Raw genomic sequence first — 26,331 nt, forward strand, 5'->3', positions numbered from 1 at the left:
CGAACTGCCAACCTTCTAATTGACAAGCCCAAGAGGCTCAGTGATTTAGACCACAGCACCACCCATGTCCCTGGTACATATGTGTGGTGTGGTGAGTCTGACATCCATAAAACTGGGCTGTTCATAGTGTGCTGACTAATCTCCATGCTGTTAGTATCAAAGACAGAATGGGACTAGCCCAATCCAAAACAGCACAGTCCCAAACAATAGCCATAACATTGAGCTACAATGATTAGCCAGACCTAGTCTGAAATCCTGTGCACAGTTCCTTAGGATCAAATCCCATGTACAGGATTGAGTGGCAAATCAGTGGCTGAAGGAGCATCTCAACCCCTATTTTTCAGGTCCAGCTCTGAGGTCCTTCTGGTGGTTCCCTCACTGCGAGAAGTGAGGCTACAGGGAACCAGGCAGAGGACCTTCTTGGCAGTGGCACCCCCCCTGTGGTACACCCTCCTATCAGATGTCAAGGAGATTATCTGTTTTGTAACAAACAAAGAAAACTTAAATAAAAACTAATTTAAAAAAGAAGAGCAACGGCAGTGGCATTGCTAGAAAGTGCAGTTTTCCCCAGTCTTTCCTTGCTTGGTTCTTACTGAGAGTCAGTGTGGTGTGGTGGTTAAGAGCGATAGACTCGTAATCTGGGGAACCGGGTTCGCTTCCCCGCTCCTCCACATGCAGCTGCTGGGTGACCTTGGGCCAGACACACTTCTCTGAAGTCTCTCAGCCCCACTCACCTCACAGAGTGTTTGTTGTGGGGGAGGTTGGGAAAGGAGAATGTTAGCCGCTTTGAGACTCCTTTGGGTAGTGATAAAGCGGGATATCAAATCCAAACTCTTCTTCTATATGCTAATAGTGAGTGACTCAAGATTGATATATGCTTTCAGTTTTTGTATCTGATAATATTTTATTATTTACATTAAAGCTAGAGCAGTCTTGCGTCCATTTATATTGGGTTTTTTTTTAATTAAAATTATACAAATACATTCATTTGACGGCAAATTCTATACAGGCAGCACCAGAGCATTCATAATAGCAAAATGTAAAGCAAAATGTCCATACTTTCCCCTGCAAAGTAGTTTATGCTGGTTTATGACTCTCATTTGTTACTCATTTCTGACTCCTGCTTTATTTTGGCAAGGAGATCTATCCTCTGGCTAGCAAAGAGAGCTCTGGCCAGCTTTCCCACCGTTGCTCCTTTGCTCCCTTCCTGCATCTTCCACCTCTGAAACATTTGATATACTTTTTCCTTTAACCCATCTCGCTCGTAGTCATGGTCAATTTCCTCCAGCTCAGGGTCGCTGAAGCCCAGCTGCCGTGCCGTGGGTTTCCACTTCTTCCCCATATTTTCTCTCACGAGGTTCAGTTGAACGTCCGAAACGAGAGCAGTGTTCTCTGGTGGTGACAAAAGGAAAGTGTTTCTTTAGTGCTTTGGCGATGGAACACCATTGCTTTTGTTCTCAGAGGCAATAGGAAGATCCTGACAAACTCCATCTTGCGTGAGAAACATGGGTGTGAGGGGGCAGGCAGGCCAACCCTGCTGCTAACAGTGAATGCAGGGCTCTGAGTGCATGTCCATCAATCCCTCCCTCTCTCTCTCTCTATGGTAAAGGACCCCTGGACGATTAAGTCCAGTCAAAGGTGACTACGGGGTTGCAGCACTCATCTCGCTTTCAGGCTGAGGGAGCTGGCATTTGTTCACAGACAGCTTTCCAGGTCATGGCCAGCAAGACTAAACCGCTTCTGGCACAACAGAACACCGTGATGGAAACCAGAGTGCATGGAAACGCCGTTTACCTTCCCGCCGCAGTGGTACCTATTTATCTACTTGTGGTGGTATGCTTTCGGACTGCTAGGTTGGCAGGAGCAGGGACAGAGCAAGGTAGTTGTGGGGATTCGAACTGCCAACCTTCCGATCAGAAAGCCCAAGAGGCTCAGTGGTTCAGACCACAGCGCCAGCCGCGTCCCTATGGAACCTATATTCACCATGGAACCTCCATTTGAGTGTGATTTCTGAGCCAGTAAGAATTGTTTGAAAATGCCACATGACTGCATTGCAAGGCCACAAAGCATGTGCAGAGTTACTTTTCTGCACTTTTTTTTTTTTAGCAGCCCACCTGTGTAGACTTCCATGGGATCATAAACCACAGTGGTACAGAATTCCTGATCCCATGGAAGCCTTACAGTCTTTTGTGCAGAAGACTTTCCACTTGCAGATGTCCGTACTTTATGTATTGACATCAAAGGGGGTTGCAGGGAATTTATGCAATGTTGTGGGGGAAGCCACCAGCTATTCTCCTGCTCCCTCCTTTACTCATGGCACCCCTTCTTGTGTAATGAATTCATAAAGGGGCCTAAATACTTTACCGAGGTAAAGTTCACAAACCGGAACACTACTTCCGGTTTTGCAGAGTTCGTAAACCGAATCATTTGTAAACAGGACTGTTCTTAAACCGAGGTACCACTGTACTAGGTACTAAGGGATACAAGCTAGAAGACCAGAATCTTCAGGGTCAGAATCCCAAAATCTGACTGCAAAGTCTGTGTTTTGTGGAGATCACTAACACCTATGTTTCTACAGATTAATATTTTTGTTACTATTAATACTACTAATTTATTTCTTATACCCCAGCCACTCTGGGTATCTCCCAACAAAATACAGAGGAAAGAAAGGGGGGGGGTCAAACATTAAAAACTTCCCAAAACAGGGCTCCCTTTAGATTTCTATGAAAAGTCATATAGTTGTTTAACTGTTTGAGATCGGAAAGGAGAGTGTTCCACAGGACAGGTGCCACTACAGAGAAGGCCCTCTGCTTGTTCCCTGTAAGCTCACTTCTCGCAGGGAGGGAACTGCCAGAAGGCCCAGGAGCTGGACCTCAGTCTAAGCATGTTGTATCTTTCCTTGGTAGATGTTTTCAATTCTATTCAGTCCTAACTTAGATATCCTGAACAGAGTTTCAAAGGAAAACGTATGACTTTGAAAGCAAGAACTATTTCATGAAGGAAGAAAAAAGTTTTAACTTCAGTACTTACCAAAGAGTTTCTGGTAATCTGCAGGATTATAATGAGTATTTTCCGGCATAGTACATATTTGTTGAGGTTTTTGTTTAATGGTTAAGACGTTGTGAGAGCCTATCTGAATTGCACTACTATTAAATATATTGTAGCTTGCAGGTTCTCCTGTATGTAAGACATTTTTTTAAAAAAACACCCATTTAATAAAGCAAGTATAAAACTACACACAAGCAAAATGAGCACAGGGACAGTGCAGGGGGATAAATTACTGACCAGTGTGTTGACACATGTTAATTTTATGATGGAAATAGTAAAATGGCAAAAATGCATTATTTGAACGCTGCACTTATATGTTGGGTAGTTTCACATCAAGGAAAGAATGGTTCCTGCTCTTAGAATTTATGTTACAAGGGCATATTTACACAACCAGGTTTATTTCTCAGGTTGGTGTCTGGTATAGTTAATCATGGAAGGATAGAATCCAAGAGTTGGAAGGGACCCTGAGGATCATCTAGTCCAACCCCCTGCAATGCAGGAATATACAGCTGTCCCATACGGAAATTGAATCTGTGACCTTGCCATTATTAGCACCGTGCTCTAACCAACTCAGCAAGCCAGGCTGCTCCAATAGTTCTTTGATAAGAGTTAAAAGTCATAGCAAACCTGTGTCAGTCAGATCAGTAGGATGAGACAACAAACTTGCCAAAGAGAAAACATGTTGGCTCTTCTATATCAGGCATGTCCAACTCCCAAGAGACTGCAATCTACTCCCAGTTTAAACAACCTGGCAGTGATCTACCCAGAGTTGTTGGGATTTATTTTAGGAGGAGAGGCCAGAGTTGTTCAGCTTTTGGGGGGTGAATGCCATATATCGCTTGCAGTAAATGCCAACACAAGCAAACGTACACAGTGGGGGCCCGAGACATTCATTCGACTGTTTTTTTATTCGCAAGGACTAAAAGTTTCCTGTGATCTCCGGGGGATCTACCCTGTCGATCGTGGTTGACCGGTTGGACATCGCTGTTCTATAGCAACAGTGTTTCAAAACCGTTGCGAGAATTAAGTCTTTTGAGTCAAATAGATAATGCATTTGGAGACTTCGTTCAGCAAATGTGACTGTATCTTGTTGAGATCAAGCAAGCAGCTGTTTCTGGAGCTCCAAAATTCTGTTTTGTTTTTTTCATTTTGAAAGGGAACAGCACCACAAAAGAGAATCTCAAACTCTCTCCTGGTGGAAAGAGCAGATTGCAGGGGCCAGTTCTGCAACCTAACACTAGTCTATGCTGTTTGCACCTTAGGCCCCTCCAAAAATCTAACTAGTGTGCCAAATAAACCCTGGGAAAGCGGGGTTAAATCCTACAAAATTGGCTGCTGGGAATAGGCATACTCAGCCAAGGCAGAATTGGATCCCACCCACCCTGGTCGATCAGTTCATTTCACGTGTGACATCAGCTGATGGACAGGTGGATATGATTGGAGGGAAATAGCCGTGTAGGCCAAGACCGGCCCATGGATTGGAGCTTCCCTACTTCTGCTTTAGAGCTACCAAATGGTATTATAGCCTTAAAGAGTCCGGACTGCTCATGCCGCTCATGCTGAGATCATGCTGCTCATATCAAGAAATAACTAGAGTTTTTTACCTGAATTCTGTTTGTGTATAGGTGTATGGGCGAAGTTCGTCTTCATAAAAGAGGTCGATTCCTCTGGATCTAAAGAGGTATGCAAATTGTGTCAAAACTGTACCACTGCTCTTGAAACATTCAACAACAACAACAACAACAACAATATATTATTTATACCCCGCCCATCTGGCTGGGTTTCCCCAGCCACTCTGGGCGGCTTCCAACAAGATCTTAAAATACAATAGTCTATTAAACATTAAAAGCTTCCCTAAACAGGGCTGCCTTCAGATGTCTTCTAAAAGTATGGTAATTGTTTTTCTCTTTGACATCTGGTGGGAGGGTGTTCCACAGAGCGGGTGCCACTACCGAGAAGGCCCTCTGCCTGTTTCCCTGTAACTTGGCTTCTTGCAGCGAGGGAACTGCCAGAAGGCCTTCGCACTGGACCTCAGTGTCCTGGCAAAACGATGGGCGTGGAGACGCTCCTTCAGGTATACTGGACTCTTGACAGTGCAAAAACCTACTCAGACAAAAACCTACCCAAGTGCAAAAGAGCTCTTGCATCATTAATGTAGATGAGGGAATTTCAACAGGTGGATATTTCACGATACAAAGTGGTGGTCTCGGGAGAGCAGCAGCTGCCAGAAGGGACAGGTGAGGACATCAAGCCCCAGTACTTTTCAGAAGACCACAGTGACTTCCGACAGAATGAAGTCCTCCGAGATAGACAGTCTAAGCTTCCAGTGCTGTACAGTGGTACCTTGGGTTAAGTACTTAATTCGTTCTGGAGGTCCGTTCTTAACCTGAAACTGTTCTTAACCTGAAGCACCACTTTAGCTAATGGGGCCTCCCGCTGCTGCCGCACCGCTGAAGCACGATTTCTGTTCTCATCCTGAAGCAAAGTTCTTAACCTGAAGCACTTTTTCTGGGTTAGCGGAGTCTGTAACCTGAAGCGTGTGTAACCTGAGGTACCACTGCACTTGCTGATTGTCACAGAGCCACATTTGCAGCCCACAGTGCTGATGAGCCAGAGAGTTCTTTCATAGTTGGGACCACCCAAGACCCACCTTGCCTGGAGCTCCCTGGGATGTGTGTACCCTGAGGGAAGACACCAGGCAAGGGAGCTAGCACCATCAGCTCCTGAAATAGGCCTGAGGATGTTTGGCACCACTTGTTAATAACCCACCTGAGGCACCTTGTCCAAAAGGTAGCATATAGATGCAATTGATCAATATAATTAAGTTACCCATTTCTATTCAGCCCACAGCCAGTGCAGTACAGAATGATATTACAACCAGCACTCCTAGCACTCTTACACCAGAGGAGGCATATGCCGACAAAGAGAGAAATCAAGGGAGTTTTTGCCGATTCTCCCTCAAAACGCTTGCTTGCGTTTGTTTTATGGTTCTAATGCTTTTATTTGTTTTTTAATTGCACATTTTAGGGATGCGGGTGGCGCTGTGGGTTAAAGCCTCAGCACCTAGGACTTGCCGATCGAAAGGTCGGCGGTTCGAATCCCCGCGGCGGGGTGCGCTCCCGTTGTTCGGTCCCAGCACCTGCCAACCTAGCAGTTCGAAAGCATCTTCGGGTGCAAGCAGATAAATAGGGACCGCTTACTAGTGGGAAGGTAAACGGCATTCCGTGTGCTGCGCTGGCTCGCCAGATGCAGCTTGTCACACTGGCCACGTGACCCGGAAGTGTCTGCGGACAGCGCTGGCTCTCGGCCTTTAGAGTGAGATGAGCACACAACCCTAGAGTCTGGCAAGACTGGCCCGTACGGGCAGGGGTACCTTTACCTTTACCTTAATTGCACATTTTATTGTTGTAACCCACAGGATTATTGTTGAAGGGCAGGTTAAGAGATCTAATTACAAACAAACAAATAAAACTGCTCCAGAACAGGTTTCCAAAGCGCACTGGGGATTGCTGGGCAAAGGAGATTGGCAAAAACCTTCTCTCGTCTTCTGAGGTGATTCCACCGGATCAAAAGCCCTTTTAGTACAATGGCACAAAAGGGCCACCACCCAGTTTTTAGGGTGCTGGAGTATCCCTTATATACAGATGGATATCCCAAAATGGAGCACAGCTTACAACATTGATAATGAAACATGACAGTCCTAAGAAAACAATACAAATAAAATACAGCACAACGAACAGCAGCACTAATGCTCTCTGTAGAAACTGCACCACAAACAGTATTTCGCGATTCAAAAGCTGGGACAAAAGCGATTCCATTCCACAAAGCTTCCCAGTCAGTGCTGCTCATTGGGCAACCTCAGACAAATATTCATTTCAGTCAACCTCAGAAGGTTGTGAAGTGAAATGGTATGAGAGTGGGGAGAACTGTTTGCCGCAAGCTCCTTGAAGGGAGGGCAGGATGAAAATTTAATAAAAGGCATAAATATAAATATGCATAGTAACCTTAAAGCACAACAGATTTTGAACTGCTATTACATTTTACCTTCCCAGGGTTAGTAGGATGGGATGAAAGACTGGCACATAAAAAATGGGACAGCTTTTATTTTCTTCGTAGAAGGTAGTGAAGAAGAGCCATTTTACTGCATGTGTGCTCTTTCTCCCTGAAGGAACAAGAAGAAGACCCTCAATCAGCTTACTTACCAGTTTCTGTACTGAAGCTTTTGCCAAAATAGTAAGGACTGAATGGGTTACATTGACGATCCACACCAGATTCAGGTACGGGCGGTTTATTGAAGCTAAAGGGATTGGCTGATCTGTAAAGATCTGGGCTTAGAGATGCTCTGAGATTTGCAGGTCCGGGCCCATAGTGCGCAACTGGATTCAGCCGGCTATTATTTTCCCTTTCCAGAGTAGCTCTGGTCGGTGGTGGTTTCCACTGACGACTGTACGGGTCCACAGTGGTGTTGCTAGGACGGGTGCCAGGCCCGACCTTTTCAAGCCTCAGGTGCGGCGACTCCTGCATCAGGCGGGCGGCAGGCGCCTTTGCATACGGGTCATGAGACACCTTCCTCCTCCTCTCCTGCTCCAGCATTTCGGCGCTGTACGACACGGAACGGCCCTCCGCCCTGTCCATCCTGCTGCCGTGCACATGGTAGTTCAGCTCGTCCTGCAGTTTCCGCTCCAAGGTCACCGGAGGATCCAAGGACGTTTCGCAGCTCTCCACAGGTTCGTTCGCCGGGCAAGCCGCAAACATGGCTTCGTCTACGGTGTTGCTGGCCGCAGGGCACGGAGAGCTGTGCAGGGAGCCGGGAAGATCTGCAGGGCAGGAAGGGAGAGGCCTAAGGGGACTGATCATTTTGCAGAGATTTCATTGCAATGTTCTAGCACAGGGGCCAGCAAACTTTTCCAGCAGGGGGCTGGTCCACTGTCCCTCAGACCTTGTGGGGGGACGGACTAAATTTTGAAGAAGGAAAAAAATGAACAAATTCCTATGCCCCACAAATAAAATTAATACAGCTACTAGTGACTCTGAATGCTCTTGCTGTGACACACACCCACACCCAAACCCATGGATGCCAAGCATCAAAAATATGGTATTGTAAAGGTTTTTCCCACCCACTTTCTGAACAAAGAGCTGGCCTTCCAGAGAGATGTGCCATAACTGTACAGGTGTTGTTCTACAGGGATGCTGACAGTGCACTCCTAAAACTTGTCCACTCAGAGTAAGTCCCATTGGGTTCAAAGGGACTTACTCCCAGGTAAGTGGGGCGAGAATTGCAGCCCTAATATATAAGACAGGGGTCAGCAAACTTTTTCAGCAGGGGGCCGGTCCACTGTCCCTCAGACCTTGTGGGAGGCTGGACTAGATTTTTTTTTTGGGGGGGGGGGAATGAACAAATTCCTGTGCCCCACAAATAACCCAGAGATGCATTTTAAATAAAAGGACACATTCTACTCGTGTAAAAACATGCTGATTCCCAGACTGTCGGTGGGCCAGATTTAGAAGGCGATTGGGCCAGATCCGGCCCCTGGGCCTTAGTTTGCCTGCCCATGTTCAGCAGCTTGGTAAGACTCTATTGCTGTGAGATCAAGGCTGCATCCAGGGCCAGGGAGCCTATGGGCCTCCAAAAATTCCCATCAGTCCAGTAGCATAGGGAGGGTCACAGCTTTCCCTGACCTATCCTACACTCTCACCTTGGATCCCAATGAACTCAATGGGACTTACTTCTGAGTAGATTTGCACTGAATTGTGCTGCAAGCATGAAAAGCTCGTTGGGTTGCTATGCTTTAATAAAACAAATATTGGTCATCTTCCACAAAAAATTGTCTTATACAGTCAGCCTAACTTGCTATCATCTGGGAGATGCCATAAACTGCTGTATTGCTCTGTGCTCTGGCAACAAGTTCTAGCACCGCCTGCCATTTTCCATGGCCCAGCAAACGGTAAGTGAAGGTATCATACTTCAAAATCACAACCAGAGAGAACTAGAAGGAAGTCTTCCAAAACCAGAAGATTATAGAAAGTGCTCTCACTAAACTTCCACTCAACACACTTGGGGGTGGGGGGTAGAAGCCTAAAAGGACAAAGGAATACTAAATAACTCCCCCCAGTTGGAAGAATTAAGTGTGTTCACACCACCACCCTATTCTAGGCTGAGTAGTGTATCGATATATTGTCCCAAACTGGTTTGAACTCCATATCATGATGTTGGTTTCATAATTTTAGACCTGGCAATATATCACAATCAGGATGTTTGTGTGCTCACACGCTATGCAAAAATCGTGATGCAGAAAAAACCGTGAAGGCAGTTAATGCCTGTACATAGCTCCATCCTTACTACTACTACTACTACTACTACTACTACTAATTTATTATTTGTACCCCGCCCATCTGGCTGGGTTTCCCCAGCCACTCTGGGCGGCTTCCAACAAAGACCAAAAATACACTAAAATGTCAATGTGATATATCAGTGTATTGCGATGATGAAAACCAGGTACCACCCAGCCCTGCTCTATTCCGACTATTCAGAAGCTCAGGTTGAATCAGCATAAACAACTGCCAGCAAACATTTTTTAGAAACCACTTCCAATATTAACAGGTGCTACAAAAAGGAAGAGGCTGCTATTCTGCCTCATGCTTTCTGGCAAGCAGAAATCTCCCAAAGTAAAAAGTAGGTGTGGTCTTTGTTCTTATGCCAATCCAACAGGATGACCCAAAGAGGCCTTTGGTGTTGATCCACCCTGAGGCCTGCTGGCAGGTTTCCTTTGGCGGCTGCTACACCTCAGGCTGTGCGTTACAGCCTAATACCCAAAGGTCAAGAGCCTTTTAGTAGCTATAGACTCTGAATATAGACGGCAATAATAATGGCTTTTGGAAGTGTGAATGGTTCTTGGCTTCTTGTTGTTGTGGAAATCCTGCTCAGCCCCTGCTGCTTCCACGCTATGGGATTTCACCAGGCACTGTCTGTTTGTCTGTGTGGGCCTCCCTTGCCCAAAAAATGAGAAACAGAGGGGATGATGAATTTTCCACCCCAAACTGACTTCATCACTTCTGTGACGCTATCATAAAATATAAACATACTCTGATTTGAGTCATAAACCAGAGTCCAGACAAAATCTCCAGCTCTGATATGATTTATTTACAATGTAGAGACTGAAACTGTAATCTGCACTAGCCCTAATCAACACTGAAACGGTGATCTGCGCTGTACTTTGGCTTTGATTGTGTGTGTGTTTTTAATGGGTATCCTTGTTATCATAAAGAAATGTGCAGCTGTTGCCCCAAATGTGGGGTGCAAAAGGATGAACTCTTAAGCAACTGAAATGAATTACCCGTCCGGCCATTGCTTGGTGGTTCTGCCACAGCATCCACTTGGAGAGACTGCATCCTTTTTATAAGTTCCGTTGGCTCAGGGTACTTTTCCTGTCGCAGAGAACAAGAGCAACTAAATACCTGATTGAATCACTGGAAGAACCTAGAACCTCTAGGGGAATGTTGCTTTGGGTGCCTGTCAAGCAAAATCCTGCTGGACTGTGTGACTAAGGATGTCAGGCACCCTGTTGCACAGGGAAACCTACATGCCTAGAGGTTTACACATGTAGGCTTTCCCATTTCAGACACTCCGGTTAATGTGAGAATGTCGGAGAGAGACTGAGGGAGCAGCCCCACTGCTGCTTCTCTCCTAACACTAGAATTTGTGGACACCCAATGAAGCCGAACGTTGAAATAGCCAAGGCAGATAAAGTCATTCTTCATGCAATGTCTAGTCAAAGCATGGAACTCACGTCTACATGAGGCAACGATGGCCACCAGTGTGGATGACTTTAAAAGAGGAGTGGACAAAGTCATGGAGGGCAAGGCTATAGCCATGATGACTATGCTGTGTCTCCACATCCGGAGACAGTAATGTTTCTCACAGGCTGTCAGAGATTGGACTGAAGAGGAATGGTGGAGGCCACCCCACCCCCATTCCCCTGAACCTTCCCAAGAAGAGGAGGACAGTATAGACTTACAACAGTGGTTTGCAGAAGGTCATGACTCTGAGACAGAAGAAGGACAAAGCTGGGAGATAATGGAAGGAGAGGAAGGAGGAGCAGAAGAGTTAGGACAGCTGGTTGACACATTATCATTAGAAAGCATTCCCAACCCAACCCCCTTCTCCTAGAACGAGGAGGGCTGTTAAAGTGGGAGAACAGAAAGCGAATAGACAAAGGTCCTCACGCAGCCACCGTATAAAGGGGTGGAGCTGCTGACGACTGAGAGTAAAAGGGGGGAGGAGATTACTGAGAGCAATGCCGTTATCCTAGAGACAGCATCCTGCATCTCTCTCTATGACTATTGAATAAAATACCTTGGTAAGAGCTTCTTGTAGTTTCATTACTGGCAGCCTGCCGTGAGGGAGGGGGATCAGATTCCCTGAAGCCTGACACAGGCATTTGGGCAGCATTATTATTATTATTATAGGGTGGTGCTGTGGTCTAAACCACTGAGCCTAGGGCTTGCCGATCAGAAGCTCCTGCCAACCTAGCAGTTCGAAAGCACGTCAAAGTGCAAGTAGATAAATAGGTACCGCTCTGGCGGGAAGGTAAACGGCGTTTCCGTGCGCTGCTCTGGTTTCGCCAGAAGCGGCTTAGTCATGCTGGCGACATGATCTGGAAAAACTGTCTGCGGAAAAACACCGGCTCCCTCGGCCAGTAAAGCGAGATGAGCACTGCAACCCCAGAGTCGTTCGTGACTAGACTTAACAGTCAGGGGTCCATTATTATTATTATTATTATTATTATTATTATTATTATTATTCCCTGCCACAGGCACTCTAGATGGCTTCCAACAAATATAAAGAGATAATAAAACATCAAACCTTAAAAATATTCCCTATACAGGACTGCCTTCATATGTTTTCTAAAAGTTGTATGGCTATTTATCTCCTTGACATTTGGAGGGAGGGTGTTTCACTGCTGAGAACAGGATTCTGGACCACTGGGTTGATGCAGCAGCTCTTCTTATGATTTTGTATGCTTTTAGGGATAGAATTGGAAGGGACTGAGGAAGTCATTTAGTACACCCCTCTGATTATTGCAGGATCTGCAATGCAGATGCAGTGACAGCATCCCTGACAATCTCTGCTTCAATGATTCCAGTGAAGGAGATTGCTCAGCTGTGTGACAGCTCTTACTTTCAGGAAATTTCTCCTACCTAATAGCTGGACTCTGTTTCTCTACAATTTCCACCAGTGATTCTCGCCCCTTTTCCTTTTTTCAGCCATAAATGTTTGAAAAACTTACTTTTAACTTTCTCAAGTCATCTTCAACATCCTTTTCAAAGTTCTGCTGATAAAATGGCTTGTACGTCAAATTGATTTCTGTAGTAAAGGATTAGTCAATTAGTAAAAGAAAAACCCCAAAGCGGTCTCAGTGAAAAACAGAGGAGACTGTTCTTATGCTGTCTTTTATAAAGGCAAGTAAGAAGTGACATGGCAGTGGCGTGGCATGGCAGGAGGGCACAGCGGCGGTTGCCCTGGGCGCAAAATTGTTAGGGGGTGCAAAATTTCACCTATAAGGAGTGCAGTGTTACCTCTTTGCTGTTCCTCAACCCACTGCACCTGTAGACCCAGCCAAAAACTAAACATCTGGAATATTCCGCATGACCTTAAGGCTACCTTCCTCTTGCACTCAGATAATGCCGGACCCACTTCAGCAAAAATGCCCTCTCACTACCTGCAAAAGTTGGCCGTTCCTCCGGCTTTTGACTCCAAGATTGTTTCATTAGTGTAATCATCTCTCCTGGACAACTTTCTTCAATCTCCTCTATGAGAGGCCTGTCCCCATTCATGATGCAGAAGTATATTTGCGTGTCAGTCAAAGCATCTGGTGCGGGAGAGAGGAATTGAACAGGGTTTTTTTTAATAAAACAAATATACAGTGGTACCTCGGGTTACATACGCTTCAGGTTACAGACTCTGCTAACCCAGAAATATTACCTCAGGTTAAGAACTTTGCTTCAGGATAAGAACAGAAATGGTGCGGTGGCAGCAGGAGACCCCATTAGCTAAAGTGGTGCTTCAGGTTAAGAACAGTTTCAGGTTAAGAACGAATTAAGAACTTAACCCAAGGTAACACTGTAACCGTATGCAGCTAAAAACACTTCAGCAAGCAGAGTTATTTGATCAGAAACACTCACGCTCATAGGGTTCTTTGTTGGCAAAGATGGCCCATAATACTATGCCAAAGCTGTACACGTCTGATTTTTCCACAGGCGTGGTGTTAACTGATGCCAAGTGTTCTGGGGCCATGTAAAAAAGGGTGCCGGCGTTGCTCTTCGAGCTGCAGTTGATTTTCAACTTCCGGATGCTCTCCTCTTTGGTCAGCCTGCTCCAATTTTTGAAGCGGGCCACACCAAGGTCTGCTATCTGAGGGAAAGGATGGAGAACCGTTACGGGAGCAAGGTCCAACTGAGATCACACAAGCACACAGCTGATGAGACCCTCGCAGGCCGTCTTCTCCAACTTCCTGCTTGGCACAGGAAATCCAGAGCTAGAGCATTCACTATAGATGGACTATCTACCCTCTACTTAAAGCCCACCACCCCTCTAGGTCATTGGTTCCATTGTCACAGCTGTTCAAGAAGTTTGACTTAACGCTCAACCAAAATTTACCTGCCTGTATCTTAAGCCCACTAAATCAACCTCAGTCTGCAGCAGAGAACACGCATTTGCCTGTGATGTCCCGGCACTCTCAGTCTTCTCTTTTCCAGGCTAAACATGCCCAGTTCTTTCAAACAATTCCACATAGGACTTGTTTTATTTAATGCTGACAGTCTTTTGTTGCCTTTCTCTATCCCCATTTCAGTTTGAATGAATGAATGAATGAATGAATAAATAAGTAAATAAATATTCATTTATTTATACATACATACCTACCTGCCTACCTACATACATACCCCGCCCATCTGCCTGGGTCTCTCCAGCCACTCTGGGCAGCTTCCAACAAAATATTAAAATACAGTGGTCTGTTAAACATTAAAAGCTTCCCTTCAGATGTCTTCTAAAAGTTTGGTAGTTATTTTTCTCTTTGACATCTGGTGGGAGGGCATTCCACAGGGCGGGCGCCACTGCTGAGAAGGCCCTCTGCCTGGTTCCCTGCAACTTGGCTTCTTGTAGTGAGGGAACCACCAGAAGGCCCTCAGAGCTGGACCTCAGTGTCCTGGCAGAATGATGGAGGTGGAGACCCTCCTTCAGGTATACTGGACCGAGGCCGTTTAGGGCTTTAAAGGCCAGCACCAACACTTTGAATTGTGCTCGGAAACGTACTGGGAGCCAGTGTAGGTCTTTCAAGACCAGTGTTATATGGTCTCGGCGGCCGCTCCCAGTCACCTTCTTATAAAGTTCAGTGCCCATTAGGGGATATTCCAGTTGAGGACAATTTGCAGTCGACATGCTTGGTGTGACATCAAATGTTTCCCAAAGAAATTTGTTATTTAATTAAATATAGTGTTTTTAAGTTACCCAGGTCAAATGGAGTGCACCGATCTGAACATTCAGAAAAGCATGTGGTATAGCTATACCAGGAAGGGAATGCAAAACGCTGGGAAACTGTGTGTTTTCCTTCTCATCCACATGTGCATAGTGGGCAAAAGCCTGGTTAGCTTACTGCAACCGTGTAAACATACTGGCTTCTGGAGCAGATTGCGCCCACTTTACAAACCTTGGCTGCAGATCTTGGTTAAGGAGGAGAGAGCAGAACAACAATCCTGGGTTCAGACAACATGCAAAGCCATACCTTGCCTTAGGTTGCCACATTACACTGAACGACAAGGACCAGGAGAGAAGCAAAGTGGCTGCGATCTCCCTGGGAGCCAGCACATTTGCAGTCACACAAAACCATGGTTTGCCAAACAGGCAGGTTCTGCTATAAATCATGCCCACATCTGGTTTAGCCCTAAGACTGACATGTCACCCATCCAGGAATTATGTGCTAATGGTACCTTAATATGAAAGTCCTCGTCTACAAGGATATTTTCTGGTTTTAGGTCCTTGTGAACTAAGCCCTGTTCAGTTAAGTAAAGCATTCCTTCAATGATCTCTAGGATGAAGCACCCTTTCACAGACAAAGGAATAGAGGTCTGCAATAAAGCAAAAACAGCAAAATATTAGTATATATACTGAGTTATACCTGCCATGATCAAGAAGCTGCCTTTTTTAAAAATGAAAAGCAGTGGTATTCAATTAAGTTTTACTCATGTTAGACCTATCAAAATTAATGGACTGAACTTAGCCATGCTCATTAATTACAGTGGGTATACTCAGGTTAAATATAATTGAATACCAGCTAAAATCTTTAAAAAGAACACTGACTTATTCAGTCCTCTGTTGAATGAACATCCATCAGGAATAGATATTCAGTCTTATGAATCATGGTTGCTAAAGGAGTTTGAATAAAGCATACCGAATTAGTGTGCCTTCCAATTATCTTTGCTTTTTGAATAAGCAACAAGGATCCTCATCACTGAGTCTAGAATCCAGTTGCAATTCAGCAGATCTGGAGATGCACATTTTAGAAAATCAGGACGGGATCTGTCTGCTGATGAGAAATATTAACAGATAACCAACTACCCATCATTATGATGGGCAGATTCTAGATGGCAACAGGGATTGGCAACCTTGGGGAAGTGCCAACTGACAAAAAAGATGTGGATGGAAACAGACACTGCCAGACAGAAGCTTAAACATATTATATAAGCTTATTACTATCTGGCCCAAACCTTCCCAATACTTTGGAAATCTGGATCTTGGGAGCAATGCAAGACTGCTCCATTTTGCAGTGCAAATTATGAACAGAAGGTTTGCTGGTGCAGAAATCATGATCCCCCCCATACAGAGCAAACACTCACATTTATGAGTTCAGAGCCCAGTGCTAGTGTCTCCCTAACATTCACTATTAGCATGTCTTAGACCTGATCCAGGTCCAAACCAATGATGAAAACATTTTCACTGGAACGGACAAAAAAGGTGTTGATGGAAACAGACCCGAGATGACCGACAACGTTTGAATACCATTTCCTGAGGTTGTGGTACAATCTCAAAAATTACCGCCTGGCTTCTTCCCAGTGTATCAATCGTGCTCTCTACTCACTGCCTTCAGTACGGACATCAGGTTTCCTTTGCGTACATATTCCATCACCAGGGAATAGTTGCCATCTTCCAAAATGATGCCCAGTAGCTTCACCACACGGTCATGGTTTAGTCTGAGCATAATCTTGCCTTCTTCGAGAAGGGACGTGTTATACCTGGGAGGGGGGGGGAACAGTTACTATGGGATTACCAGTGTGCATGACTGCCAAGAAGGGAATAGAGCTATAGACTAAAGCTTCCAGTAAGACATTTCAAGGTGACAGGCAGAAATGTCAACTTCTTCACCTGATCTCTCCAAAATGATGAGGCAAACCTGCATAGCTCAAGCTGCAGCATAATCTGCGAATGAAATGGCTGGGTGAAATCCTGCCTTGTGTCTGAGTGGTGATTAGTTAGCATTGTTATTACAGTGGTACCTCAGGTTACATACGCTTCAGGTTACATATGCTTCAGGTTTCAGACTCCGCTAACCCAGAAATAGTACCTCAGGTTAAGAACTTTGCTTCAGGATGAGAACAGAAATCGTGCTCCGGTGGCGCAGCAGCAGCAGGAGGCCCCATTAGCTAAAGTGGTGCTTCAGGTTAAGAACAGTTTCAGGTTAAGAATGGACCTCTGGAACGAATTAAGTACTTAACCCGAGGTACCACTGTACTAATTATTCATTCAGTCATTTGCATAGGGTTCTGGCTAGGAACTGCAGGCTAGTGCTTCCCAAATTTATAACAGCGGGATAATGCATTTTAAAAATATGAAGCAAAATTGGAGACACACTTCAACTCTTAACACACAGGTGGTTTTCTTTCAGAGTGTGCAAGGTGGCAAAATGGCAGGTAGGTCTGCTAAGCTGTCACACCAGGCATGGCCGAATGATCTAATGACACATAATCCAGTCAGGCCTAGCGTCAATGAGTAGCATGCTTGGGCAACTGCCAGGACCCACACTGATGCCTGGCCTGGGGCCCCTTTTTAATCCCCACTGGCATTTGTGTCGGGCAGTTGGGTCTGCTGAAGACACTATTTTAATTTCCCACAGTGCCCCATCAATGGGTTGCCCCAAGGCATTGTGGGAAATGGCAGCCTTCCCCACACCCAGCTGCCCAGTGTGCTGCAGCAGCCACCATCAGATAAGGACCATTGCTATAGCAAGGAGCCCTACAGAGAATGATTTCACAGAATGCAAGCTTGATAGCTCAGCTGGTTAGAGCGGATAACATCAAGGTTGCAGGTTCGATCCCCATAAGGAACACTTGCATTGCAGGGGTTGGACTAGATGATCCCCAGGATCCCTTCCAACTCTATGATTCTATGAACCAAGGGTCATCTAGTCCAACCCCTTGCAATGCGGGAATCTTTGGCCCAATGGGGGACTTGAACCCACAACCCTGAGATTAACAGTCTCATGCTCTACTGACTGAGCTATAGCTCTGATCTGTCGAGTTTCCACTCAGATCTGGAGCAGAGGTGCCATCTAGGCTAACTAGGAGGCAGTCTTCTCTGAGGATGGATGATGTGAGCCTAAAGCAGCGGTTCTCAACCTGTGGGTCCCCAAATGTTGTTGGACTACAACTCCCATCATCCCTGAGCTCTGGCCTTGCTAGCTAGCGGTGATGTGAGTTGTAGTCCAACAACATCTGGGGACCCACAGGTTGTGAAAGGCTGGCCTAAAGGAAGCTTAAAGCTGGACCATAAAGAAGGCTGATCGCCGAAGAATTGATGCTTTTAAATTATGGTGCTAGAGGAGACTCTTGAGAGTCCCATGGACTGCAAGAAGATCAAACGCATCCATTCTTAAGGAAATCAGCCCTGACTGCTCACTGGAAGGACAGATCGTGCAGCTGAAGCTCCAATACTTTGGCCACCTCATGAGAAGAGAAGACTCCCTGGAAAAGACCCTGATGTTGGTAAAGATGGAGGACACAAGGAGAAGGGGACGACAGAGGACAAGATGGTTGGATGGTGTTCTCAAAGCTACAAACATGAGTCTGACCAAACTGCGGGAGACAGCCGAAGACAGAAGTGCCTGGCGTGCTCTGGTCCATGGGGTCACAAAGAGTCGGACACGACTAAACGACTAAACAACAACAAAAATACAGGATATCCAGCCCCTGGATCCATCCAAAATATTTAATAAAACCAATTTTAAAAAGAAAAGAAACTGGCAGGAGCTCAGTGGTAGGTAGCTCTACACTGCTCTCTCTTGTCTGCAAAGGATCTCCCTCTGACCAACTTACTCTGTGCGCTGAGGCCCTGTGTACACCGTTTTCAGCACCACAAGCCCATGCCTCTTGTGGTAACACAGAGAAACCATTCCAAATCCGCCGGCATCCAGCTGCTCTTTTTGCAAAAAGTCCTCCGAATTCATCTGAATGTCATCCAAGGACATGTTTGCGGCTTGTGGGGCGCTCCAGCAATTCATAGAGAGAAATCCCAGGGCCTACAATGTGAAAACAGAAGAGAAGGCATTGTGCGGTCTGTATTTCCACTGCTACAGGACACGATGGCCAAAAGGCAACAAAGAAAGCTGTGGAGACCTACCAAAGACCCAAGGATGGCACGAAGGTGACAGTAAGAGCGCAATTCTATACACGTTTAGTCAGAAATCAATCCCAGAGTGTTCAAGGTGGCTTACTCTCAGGTAAGTGAGCACAGGTAACAAGCAGCGTCCTTCATGCTGCTTTTGGTCTGGTCAGTATGGGACATCTTGTAGAGTAGTAGGAAAAAATTAATGAAGAACCTTCTCTTGAGAGTCTATATTATAAAAAATAGAGGGTGTCTACAAGGGGAGGGGATTTTTAATGGTGGCTTCCTGTTTGAGAAGTTGTCTCCATTAAGAGGCCAGGTTGTCACCCGCCTTAATGGCAGACAAAAATTTTTTATGTTCCCATGTTTTTAAATATTTTTTCTATGTTATATAAACTAAACATAGTTTTTTTGTAAAATGATTTTTATTTGGTTTTACAAATTCATTCGCACTCAAAATCACAAATAATAAAAATTACACAAGATTCTTCTGAATCTCTAGACTTCCCTCCTCCTTTCTGGGGGTTCTTTAGTAAACTTTTTCAACTGCATACTATAAATCCTCCTAATTTTTCAGTCCTCCATTGTACCCAAAGTCTATGTAACATTACAAGAGTTATTTAAGACCTGCCAAAGAGTTCAAATGTTTACAGTAGTCATTCAAATATAATAGAAATTCTCCCCATTTTTTGTTGAAGTTTTGAGCCTCTTGGTTTCTGATTTTCCCAGTCATTTTTGCCATCTCTGCATAGTCCAATAGTGTGGTCCATCAGTCCACTCTGGTAGGAACCTTATACCAGAGTATAATCTAAACATTTAAAGATAGTGATTAACTCTCTTTAAATAATTAAATTGACTACATCATTGCCAAAATCAGCTTTCTTTCTTTTCTCTTTCTTTCTTTCTTTCTTTCTTTCTTTCTTTCTTTCTTTCTGCTAAACTTGATATGAATCATTTGTATACTGCGGTGTTTTAAAATTTTGGTTTCATATTAGTGTTCCAGGTTGCTGAGCCTTAATGTATGAGGTAATTAAGACATAAAAAAAATATATACAGGATCTAACGAGTGGTGTTGGAGTAGATTTCACTGAGAGTAGACCCACTGAAAACAATGGACTTAAATTAATGGGTCTGCTCTATTACTACATTGGTTCCTATGGCTGAATTGTAATGATAATAATAATTGGGGGTGGGATCAGCCTCAAGGTAACAGGATAAATGGCATTGGTCTATCTAGGACAATTATTGGCAAGTTATAATTCTTAACAGGTTGGCATTGCCAACAGCGCCTCTGTGCCAGTCACACGGAGCCTGTGTACATACCATACATTTAAAACATATGATTTTCCCCAAAGGATCCTGGGAACTGTGTTTTCTCAAAGGTTGCTGGGAAGTAGAGCTCGGGGGGGGGCTTTGGGGGGGAATGTCATGGGCTTCACACACACAAACACACACACATGTTGCTAAGCATAATATGAAGCATTTAGTCCCCATTTCAGCTGAATGCTACTTTGGGAAGTAGGAGGGCTTGGGGTTTCATGGGTCTAGTTTTAATTCCCATTTTTCTCTGGCTGCTTAGCTGTTTTAATGTATTACTGTTTAATGTTTTCTTTTAGGGCTGCCATATTTCTGGGATTCATCTGTCAGAAATAGCATCCGGGCGGAATGTCCGGGGAAACCTGGGTGTATGGCAAACTATGTCAGAAGTGTAGATTTTAGGGGTGAATTTTCTTTAAAATATGGTAGCTCAGAAACTTCTTTTTGTGGAGATTTTCCAAACAAACAAACAAAACAACTCAGCAACTTTCGTGTCCGGATTTTCACTTTTTGAAATATGGCAACTCTACTTTTAATTTAAGGGACGTGGGTGGCGCTGTGGGTTAAACCACAGAGCCTAGGACTTGCCGATCAGAAGGTTGGCGGTTCGAATCCCCGCAATGGGGTGAGCTCCTGTTGCTCGGTCCCTGCTCCTGCCAACCTAGCAGTTCAAAAGCACGTGAAAGTGCAAGTAGATAAATAGGTACCACTCCAGTGGGAAGGTAAACAGCGTTTCCGTGCGCTGCTCTGGTTCACCAGAAGCAGCTTAGTCATGCTGGCCACATGACCCGGAAGCTGTACGCCGGCTCCCACTGCCAATAAAACGAGATGAGTGCCGCAACCCCAGAGCCAGTCACAACTGGACCTAATGGTCAAGGGTCCCTTTACCTTTATCTTTACTTTTAATTTGCAGTATTTTTTTAGCTGCTTTTTAGCTCACAGGGTATGCATGTTCTTTACCCTGCTGGGTTGGGGAAAGCTCATATTTTCCCAACCCAACAGAATAGCTCAGTCAGTAGAGCATGAGACTCTTAATCTCAGGGGGACCAGTGGTCTTGCTCCATATAAGGCAGATTTTTATGTTTCTCAACTATTGTTGCAAAACCCTTTGGGGGCATACAGGAAAAAAGTCAATGGGTTTTACTCCCAGGCAACAATGTACAGCATTGTAGCCTGAGCAATAGAAGTAGTAGCAACAAGAGTTGAGAAACATAAAGAATCTGCCTTATATGGGTCACCATCTTGGTACCCACTGGGTGCACTTGCACCCCCAGAGGCCTCCTCCGGCACCTGCAAGCTCACCTCCCTGCTACTGAAACCAGGTTGGGGAAAAAGAATTCTGTTGTAGCAAATAGAACAGAAGGAGACATCATGGTCCTGGTCTCAGATTCCTCATCTTCAGGGGGATAGGGGAAGGTTTTTGGAGAAGAACGGAATGCACATGCAGGACCAGCTTGCCTCTCAAAGAGAGACTGTGTTGCATAGTGGTTAGAGCGTTGGGCTAGGACCTGGGCGAAGAGGATTCAAATCCCTGCTCAGCCATGAAACTCACTGGGTGACCCAGGGCTGGTCACAGTCTCAACTTAACCTACCTCACGGAATTGGCTGTGAGGATAAAATGGGAAGGAAGAGAATCATATCTGCCACCTTGCACTCAGTGTTAGAAATCAGCCAGGCACTTGGACTGGTGCGTGTCCAATTGAATCCACCTACATCTGACCTAACACATGCACAAATAGGACTGCTAAGTACAGGATTTTTGAATTATGGTGCTGGAGGAGACTCTTGAGAGTCCCATGGACTGCAAGAAGATCAAACCTATCCATTCTGAAGGAAATCAGCCCTGAGTGCTCACTGGAAGGACAGATCGTGAAGCTGAGAATCCAATACTTTGGCCACCTCATGAGAAGAGAAGACTCCCTGGAAAAGACCCTGATGTTGGGAAAGATGGAGGGCACAAGGAGAAGGGGACGACAGAGGATGAGATGGTTGGACAGTGTTCTCGAAGCTACCAGCATGAGTTTGACCAAACTGCGGGAGGCAGTGGAAGACAGGAGTGCCTGGCGTGCTCTGGTCCATGGGGTCATGAAGAGTCGGACATGACTACACAACTAAACAACAACAAAAGTACAGGATATCCAGCCCCTGGATCCATCCACACAATAGTAAAGTGATTTAAAGGCAGATATGCTTAGGTTCAGTTAAGTGCCCACTATCACACATTTTTCACCCTTTTGTTAAGCAAACAGGAACAGGACAACCAAGGATGGGCAAGGTGAAAAATAGGCAAGAAATTCTGGGATTATGGAAATTGTAGGAATCAATCATTTCACAGCCTCCTCCTCCCCAATCCACTGACATGCCTTGGTACAAAAAGGCATTTAAAAAACTAGATTCAAAGGCAGCTTTCTCGCAACTGAAGTGCAGAGTGTTTGAGGACCCGGACTTTCGCAGGGAAACCAAAATGTTTGTTTACAAATGCTTGTTTACTACCGACCTTACTGTATGCTTGTGAAACATGGACCACTTAGAAATGCCATCTCCAACTCCTTGAAAGTTTCCATCAACAGTGTCTTCAAAAAAATGTACATATCACCTGGGAAGACAGGCCAACTAACGCCAGTGTGCTGGAATAAGCAAAGATCACCAGTGTTGAAGCAATGATTCTTCAACATCAACTTCATTGGACTGCTTGTATTGTGTGGATGCCTGATCGTCTTCCAAAGCAACCACTCTATTCCAAACTTTAAAATGGTAAGTGTATTGCTAGTGGTCAACAAAAGAGGTTCAAAGACTCTCCCAAGGCAAATAATAAAAAAGTAGTATAAACACCAACAACTGGGAAACACTGGCCTGTGAGCGCTCCAATTGAAGAACAGCCTTTACCAAAGGTGTCATGGGTTTTGAAGATGCTCAAACTCAGGATGAAAGGGGGAAATGTGCTAAGACAGGCTTGGCAAACCATCACCATGATCAACTCTCATAGGGAAACCTATGTCCCCACTGTGGAAGGACATGTGAATCCAGAATTGGCCTCCACAGTCACTTACGGACTCACTGTTAAAACCGTGTTTATGGAAGACAATCTAACTCGGCTAGGAGTGATCGCCAAAGAAAAAAGATGTTATTAAGTGCAGCAAAATAGAAGTTTGGAGGGGCCTAAGTCTTCTGGTAAGTGGATTTCATCTCCCTTGTGCCCAAACCTCTCTCCAATTCCACATCTGCAAAAGCAGAGCGAGATTGTGGCCGGTTAAAACTTTTGAGCCAAACCCATGAAGGCACCCGGCTGCACTCCTAGCCACACAATACACAAAGGGAAGCACTTAGCTTAGAATCCGGGTGGTGACTAATAATGGGAAGGAGTTCCCACCACCATCCCGCCCTCATTCAGCGAGCCGCCTCTTGAAATCCTGGACTTCACCAGGGCGCAGTGGTTCTCAACCTGTGGGTCCCCAGATGTTGTTGGACTACAACTCCCATCATCCCTGAGCTCTGGCCTTGCTAGCTAGGGGTGATGGGAGTTGTAGTCCAACAACATCTGGGGACCCACAGGTTGAGGAAAGGCTGCCGGATGAAGTTTACGCGCGCGCCTCACGGAGGCACAAACTTAGTTTCATTTTCCTGCGCGCCTCCCCTTCCCCCTCTCGCTTCCCTCGAGCGCAACGGGAAGGAAGCAGGCGGCCGGAGGCAGTTTCCCACAAGTTCGATCCTAAGGAAAACCTACCCGGGCGAGTCTTTCTCTCTGCAGGGATGCCGAGGGGGAAACCGGGAAGCGGCCAGCCCGCGCTAGTGGGGGCACCACCTCCTCGGCTCCAAAAAGATCGACGTGCAGCGGGGAAGGGACCAGATCCCTCTCCACCGTCTCCTCTCCCCGAGCAGGAGAGATCCCCAGATAGTGTACGCTGCGCCCCACGGGGAGCGATCCCCTTGATTTCTTCTCTTTTCTTTCGCCCTCTTGCTCCCGAAAGGACTAGCCAGAGCGCGCCCGGCGCTTTTCTTCCTCTTTCGCCGAACTTTGCCGGGGCGGAGTCAGGCGGTGTTAAAAGCGCACGCAAGCCCTTCCCAACCTATGATCCAGGCTTCTCTTCTCCGCGGGGGGAAGGCGGGGCGAGCAGCGAGGCTTTCGGATCTCCCCTCGGGGAGGGATCAGCGGGGCGAGATCTCCGAAGAGAGATTCCAGTGCGGAAATGGGTGGCGTCGATAGCTGCTGAAAGGGAGGGGAGGAACACGAAGGAACGCGAACAAGGGCATGGCGCGGCTGGAGATACTGCTGCGTCTCACTTGCTGGATGCCACAGGAGGGGAGAGGTGCTCTAGGGCTCAGATCCTGCTCCCTGCTTTCCCACAGGCACCACCGTGAGAACAGGATACTGGAACTGATGGGCCCTTGGCCTGGTCTAGCAGGCTCGTTTCACATTCTTGAGTTCTTTAGCTGTGTGGGGTCCTAATAACGACGCAACTAAGAGGAAATAAATTGGGTCTGTTCGGGCAGAAAGGGACGCCAGGCTTAAGCCAACACCTTCAGTAGTAGTAGCAGCAGCCCTGCTCCAGAATGGAGTTTGGATCAGGTGTACTTCAGCTTTCCTTGACCTTGCACCATCATCTTGGGTATAGAATTGCCTTGCCGAATTTTGTTGTTTAGTCGTGTCCGACTCTTCGTGACCCCATGGACCAGAGCATGCCAGGGACTTCTGTCTTCCCCTGCCTCCCGCAGTTTAGTCAAACTCATGCTGGTCGCTTCGAGAACACTGTCCAACCATCTCGTCCTCTGTTGCCCCTTTCTCCTTGTGCCCTCCATCTTTCCCAACATCAGGGTCTTTTCCAGGGAGTCTTCTCTTCTCATGAGGTGGCCAAAGTATTGGAGCCTCAGCTTCACGATCTGTCCTTCCAGTGAGCACTCAGGGCTGATTTCCTTAAGGATGGAGAGGTTTGATCTTCTTCCAGTCCATGAGTCTCCTCCAGCACCATAATTCAAAAGCATAAATTCTTTGGCAATCAGCCTTCTTTATTGTCCAGCTCTCACTTCCGTACATCACTACTGGGAAAACCATAGCTTTATCTATACGGACCTTTGTTGGCAAGGTGATGTCTCTGCTTTTTAAGATGTTGTCTAGGATTGTCATTGCTTTTCTCACAAGAAGCAGGCGTCTTTTAATTTCGCGGCTGCTGTCACCATCTGCAGTGATCACGGAGCCCAAGAAAGTAAAATATCTCACTGCCTCCATTTCTTCCCCTTCTATTTGCCAGGAGGTGATGGGACCAGTGGCCATAATCTTCTTTTTTTGATGTTGAGCTTCAAACCATATTTTGCACTCTCCTCTTTCACCCTCCTTAAAAGGTTCTTTAATTCCTCCTCACTTTCTGCCATCAATGTTGTGTCATCTTGCTGAATAGTGTTTGTGAATTACACCACCCTTTCTGCCAGCTTCATTTATGCCTGTTTGCCAGGTCATGTGGCTGAACTGGAATGGATTGAGGATCCAGCCTAACAGGGTCGCTCCATTAAGCGCCTGTGCTGTACAGGGGCTAGACTCTCCCCACCACCACCTGCATTTTTTAGGGGGCATATTTTTGTTTCACTCGGCAATGTGAGGAGCAATGGTGGCATCTTCTGGCGAACCTGAAGATTGCATGGCCTCAGTATAATTTCCTGGCATGCTCCTCCCTTGTCTCCTGAGACAGACAGATGCCAACCAACCATCTTGAGTTTGTCCTTCCTGATTCAATGCGATTTAAGGACTGGTCCGGGCTTAGTCATGCTTAACTTTCCTTTGCTCTTTTCTTTTTTGCTGTGCTTTCCCTGCAAAAACTCTCTCTGAAGTGGAATCAGAGCAAACGACAATCCACGGAAAACCCAAATTGACATTTGCTCCAACTGAGCACTAAAGAGCGGGTTTTTGCAGGGAAACCTCAGGGGCAGAAAAAACCTACACAATCTGAGGAAGAGCTTTTAACTGGGCACCTGTGCCTGGAAAAAGTGAGCGACAGGTAAGTGTAAGCACATACTAGCACAGAAAGTTTAAACCAAGTTTGTTTTCTTTTTCTTCTAACCAAATCGTTTGTAAACTGCCTTTTCACCCCAATAAAGAGCCCGCAAGATGATGAACAAAAATCAAATTGCAAGGTTTAAGCAATAAGCCACATTAAACTAGATCTTCAAAACCAAGAGGTCTGATCACTCAGCCTCTTATTTAAAACCTTTTAAATTGAGGCAGAAAAGATGCCTGCTGAAAATCAGATAGAAATGGGGCCAGTTGGAAAACAAGTGAGGTCCCAGCCAAAGAAGAATGGCAACTTAAGTTGACAGAATATGTG

At 45.8% G+C, this 26,331-nt stretch overlaps 1 protein-coding gene across 1 annotated transcript; it reads right to left on the reverse strand.

Moving 5' to 3' along the window:
- Positions 1-884: 884 nt before the first annotated feature.
- RIPK1 (receptor interacting serine/threonine kinase 1) lies at positions 885-24,570 on the reverse strand. Its single transcript, XM_083449449.1, has 12 exons — positions 23,742-24,570; positions 18,412-18,614; positions 16,182-16,335; positions 15,034-15,171; positions 13,231-13,459; positions 12,768-12,917; positions 12,336-12,412; positions 10,383-10,473; positions 7,251-7,865; positions 4,653-4,721; positions 3,031-3,177; positions 885-1,392 (listed from the first exon to the last, which is right to left on the reverse strand). Exons 2-12 carry the CDS (start codon positions 18,594-18,596, stop codon positions 1,097-1,099), a joined length of 2,151 nt encoding a protein of 716 aa, XP_083305575.1. The 5' UTR covers positions 18,597-18,614; positions 23,742-24,570; the 3' UTR covers positions 885-1,096.
- Positions 24,571-26,331: the final 1,761 nt, after the last annotated feature.

Source organism: Podarcis tiliguerta (assembly GCF_965153285.1).
Source record: "Podarcis tiliguerta genome assembly, chromosome: 7".
NCBI classification, from domain to species: Eukaryota; Metazoa; Chordata; class Lepidosauria; order Squamata; family Lacertidae; genus Podarcis; species Podarcis tiliguerta.

What these genes read in the sequence shown, in the direction of transcription:
- RIPK1 (XM_083449449.1), bottom strand. Translation starts at nt 18,596, where the DNA reads ATGAATTGCTGGAGCGCCCCACAAGCCGCAAACATGTCCTTGGATGAC. An exon ending in CAACAAAGAACCCTATGAGC is followed by an intron (nt 12,918 to 13,230) that starts GTGAGTGTTTCT and finishes CTCCCGCACCAG; the next exon opens with ATGCTTTGACTGACACGCAA. An exon ending in GGAACGGCCAACTTTTGCAG is followed by an intron (nt 12,413 to 12,767) that starts GTAGTGAGAGGG and finishes CCTTTACTACAG; the next exon opens with AAATCAATTTGACGTACAAG.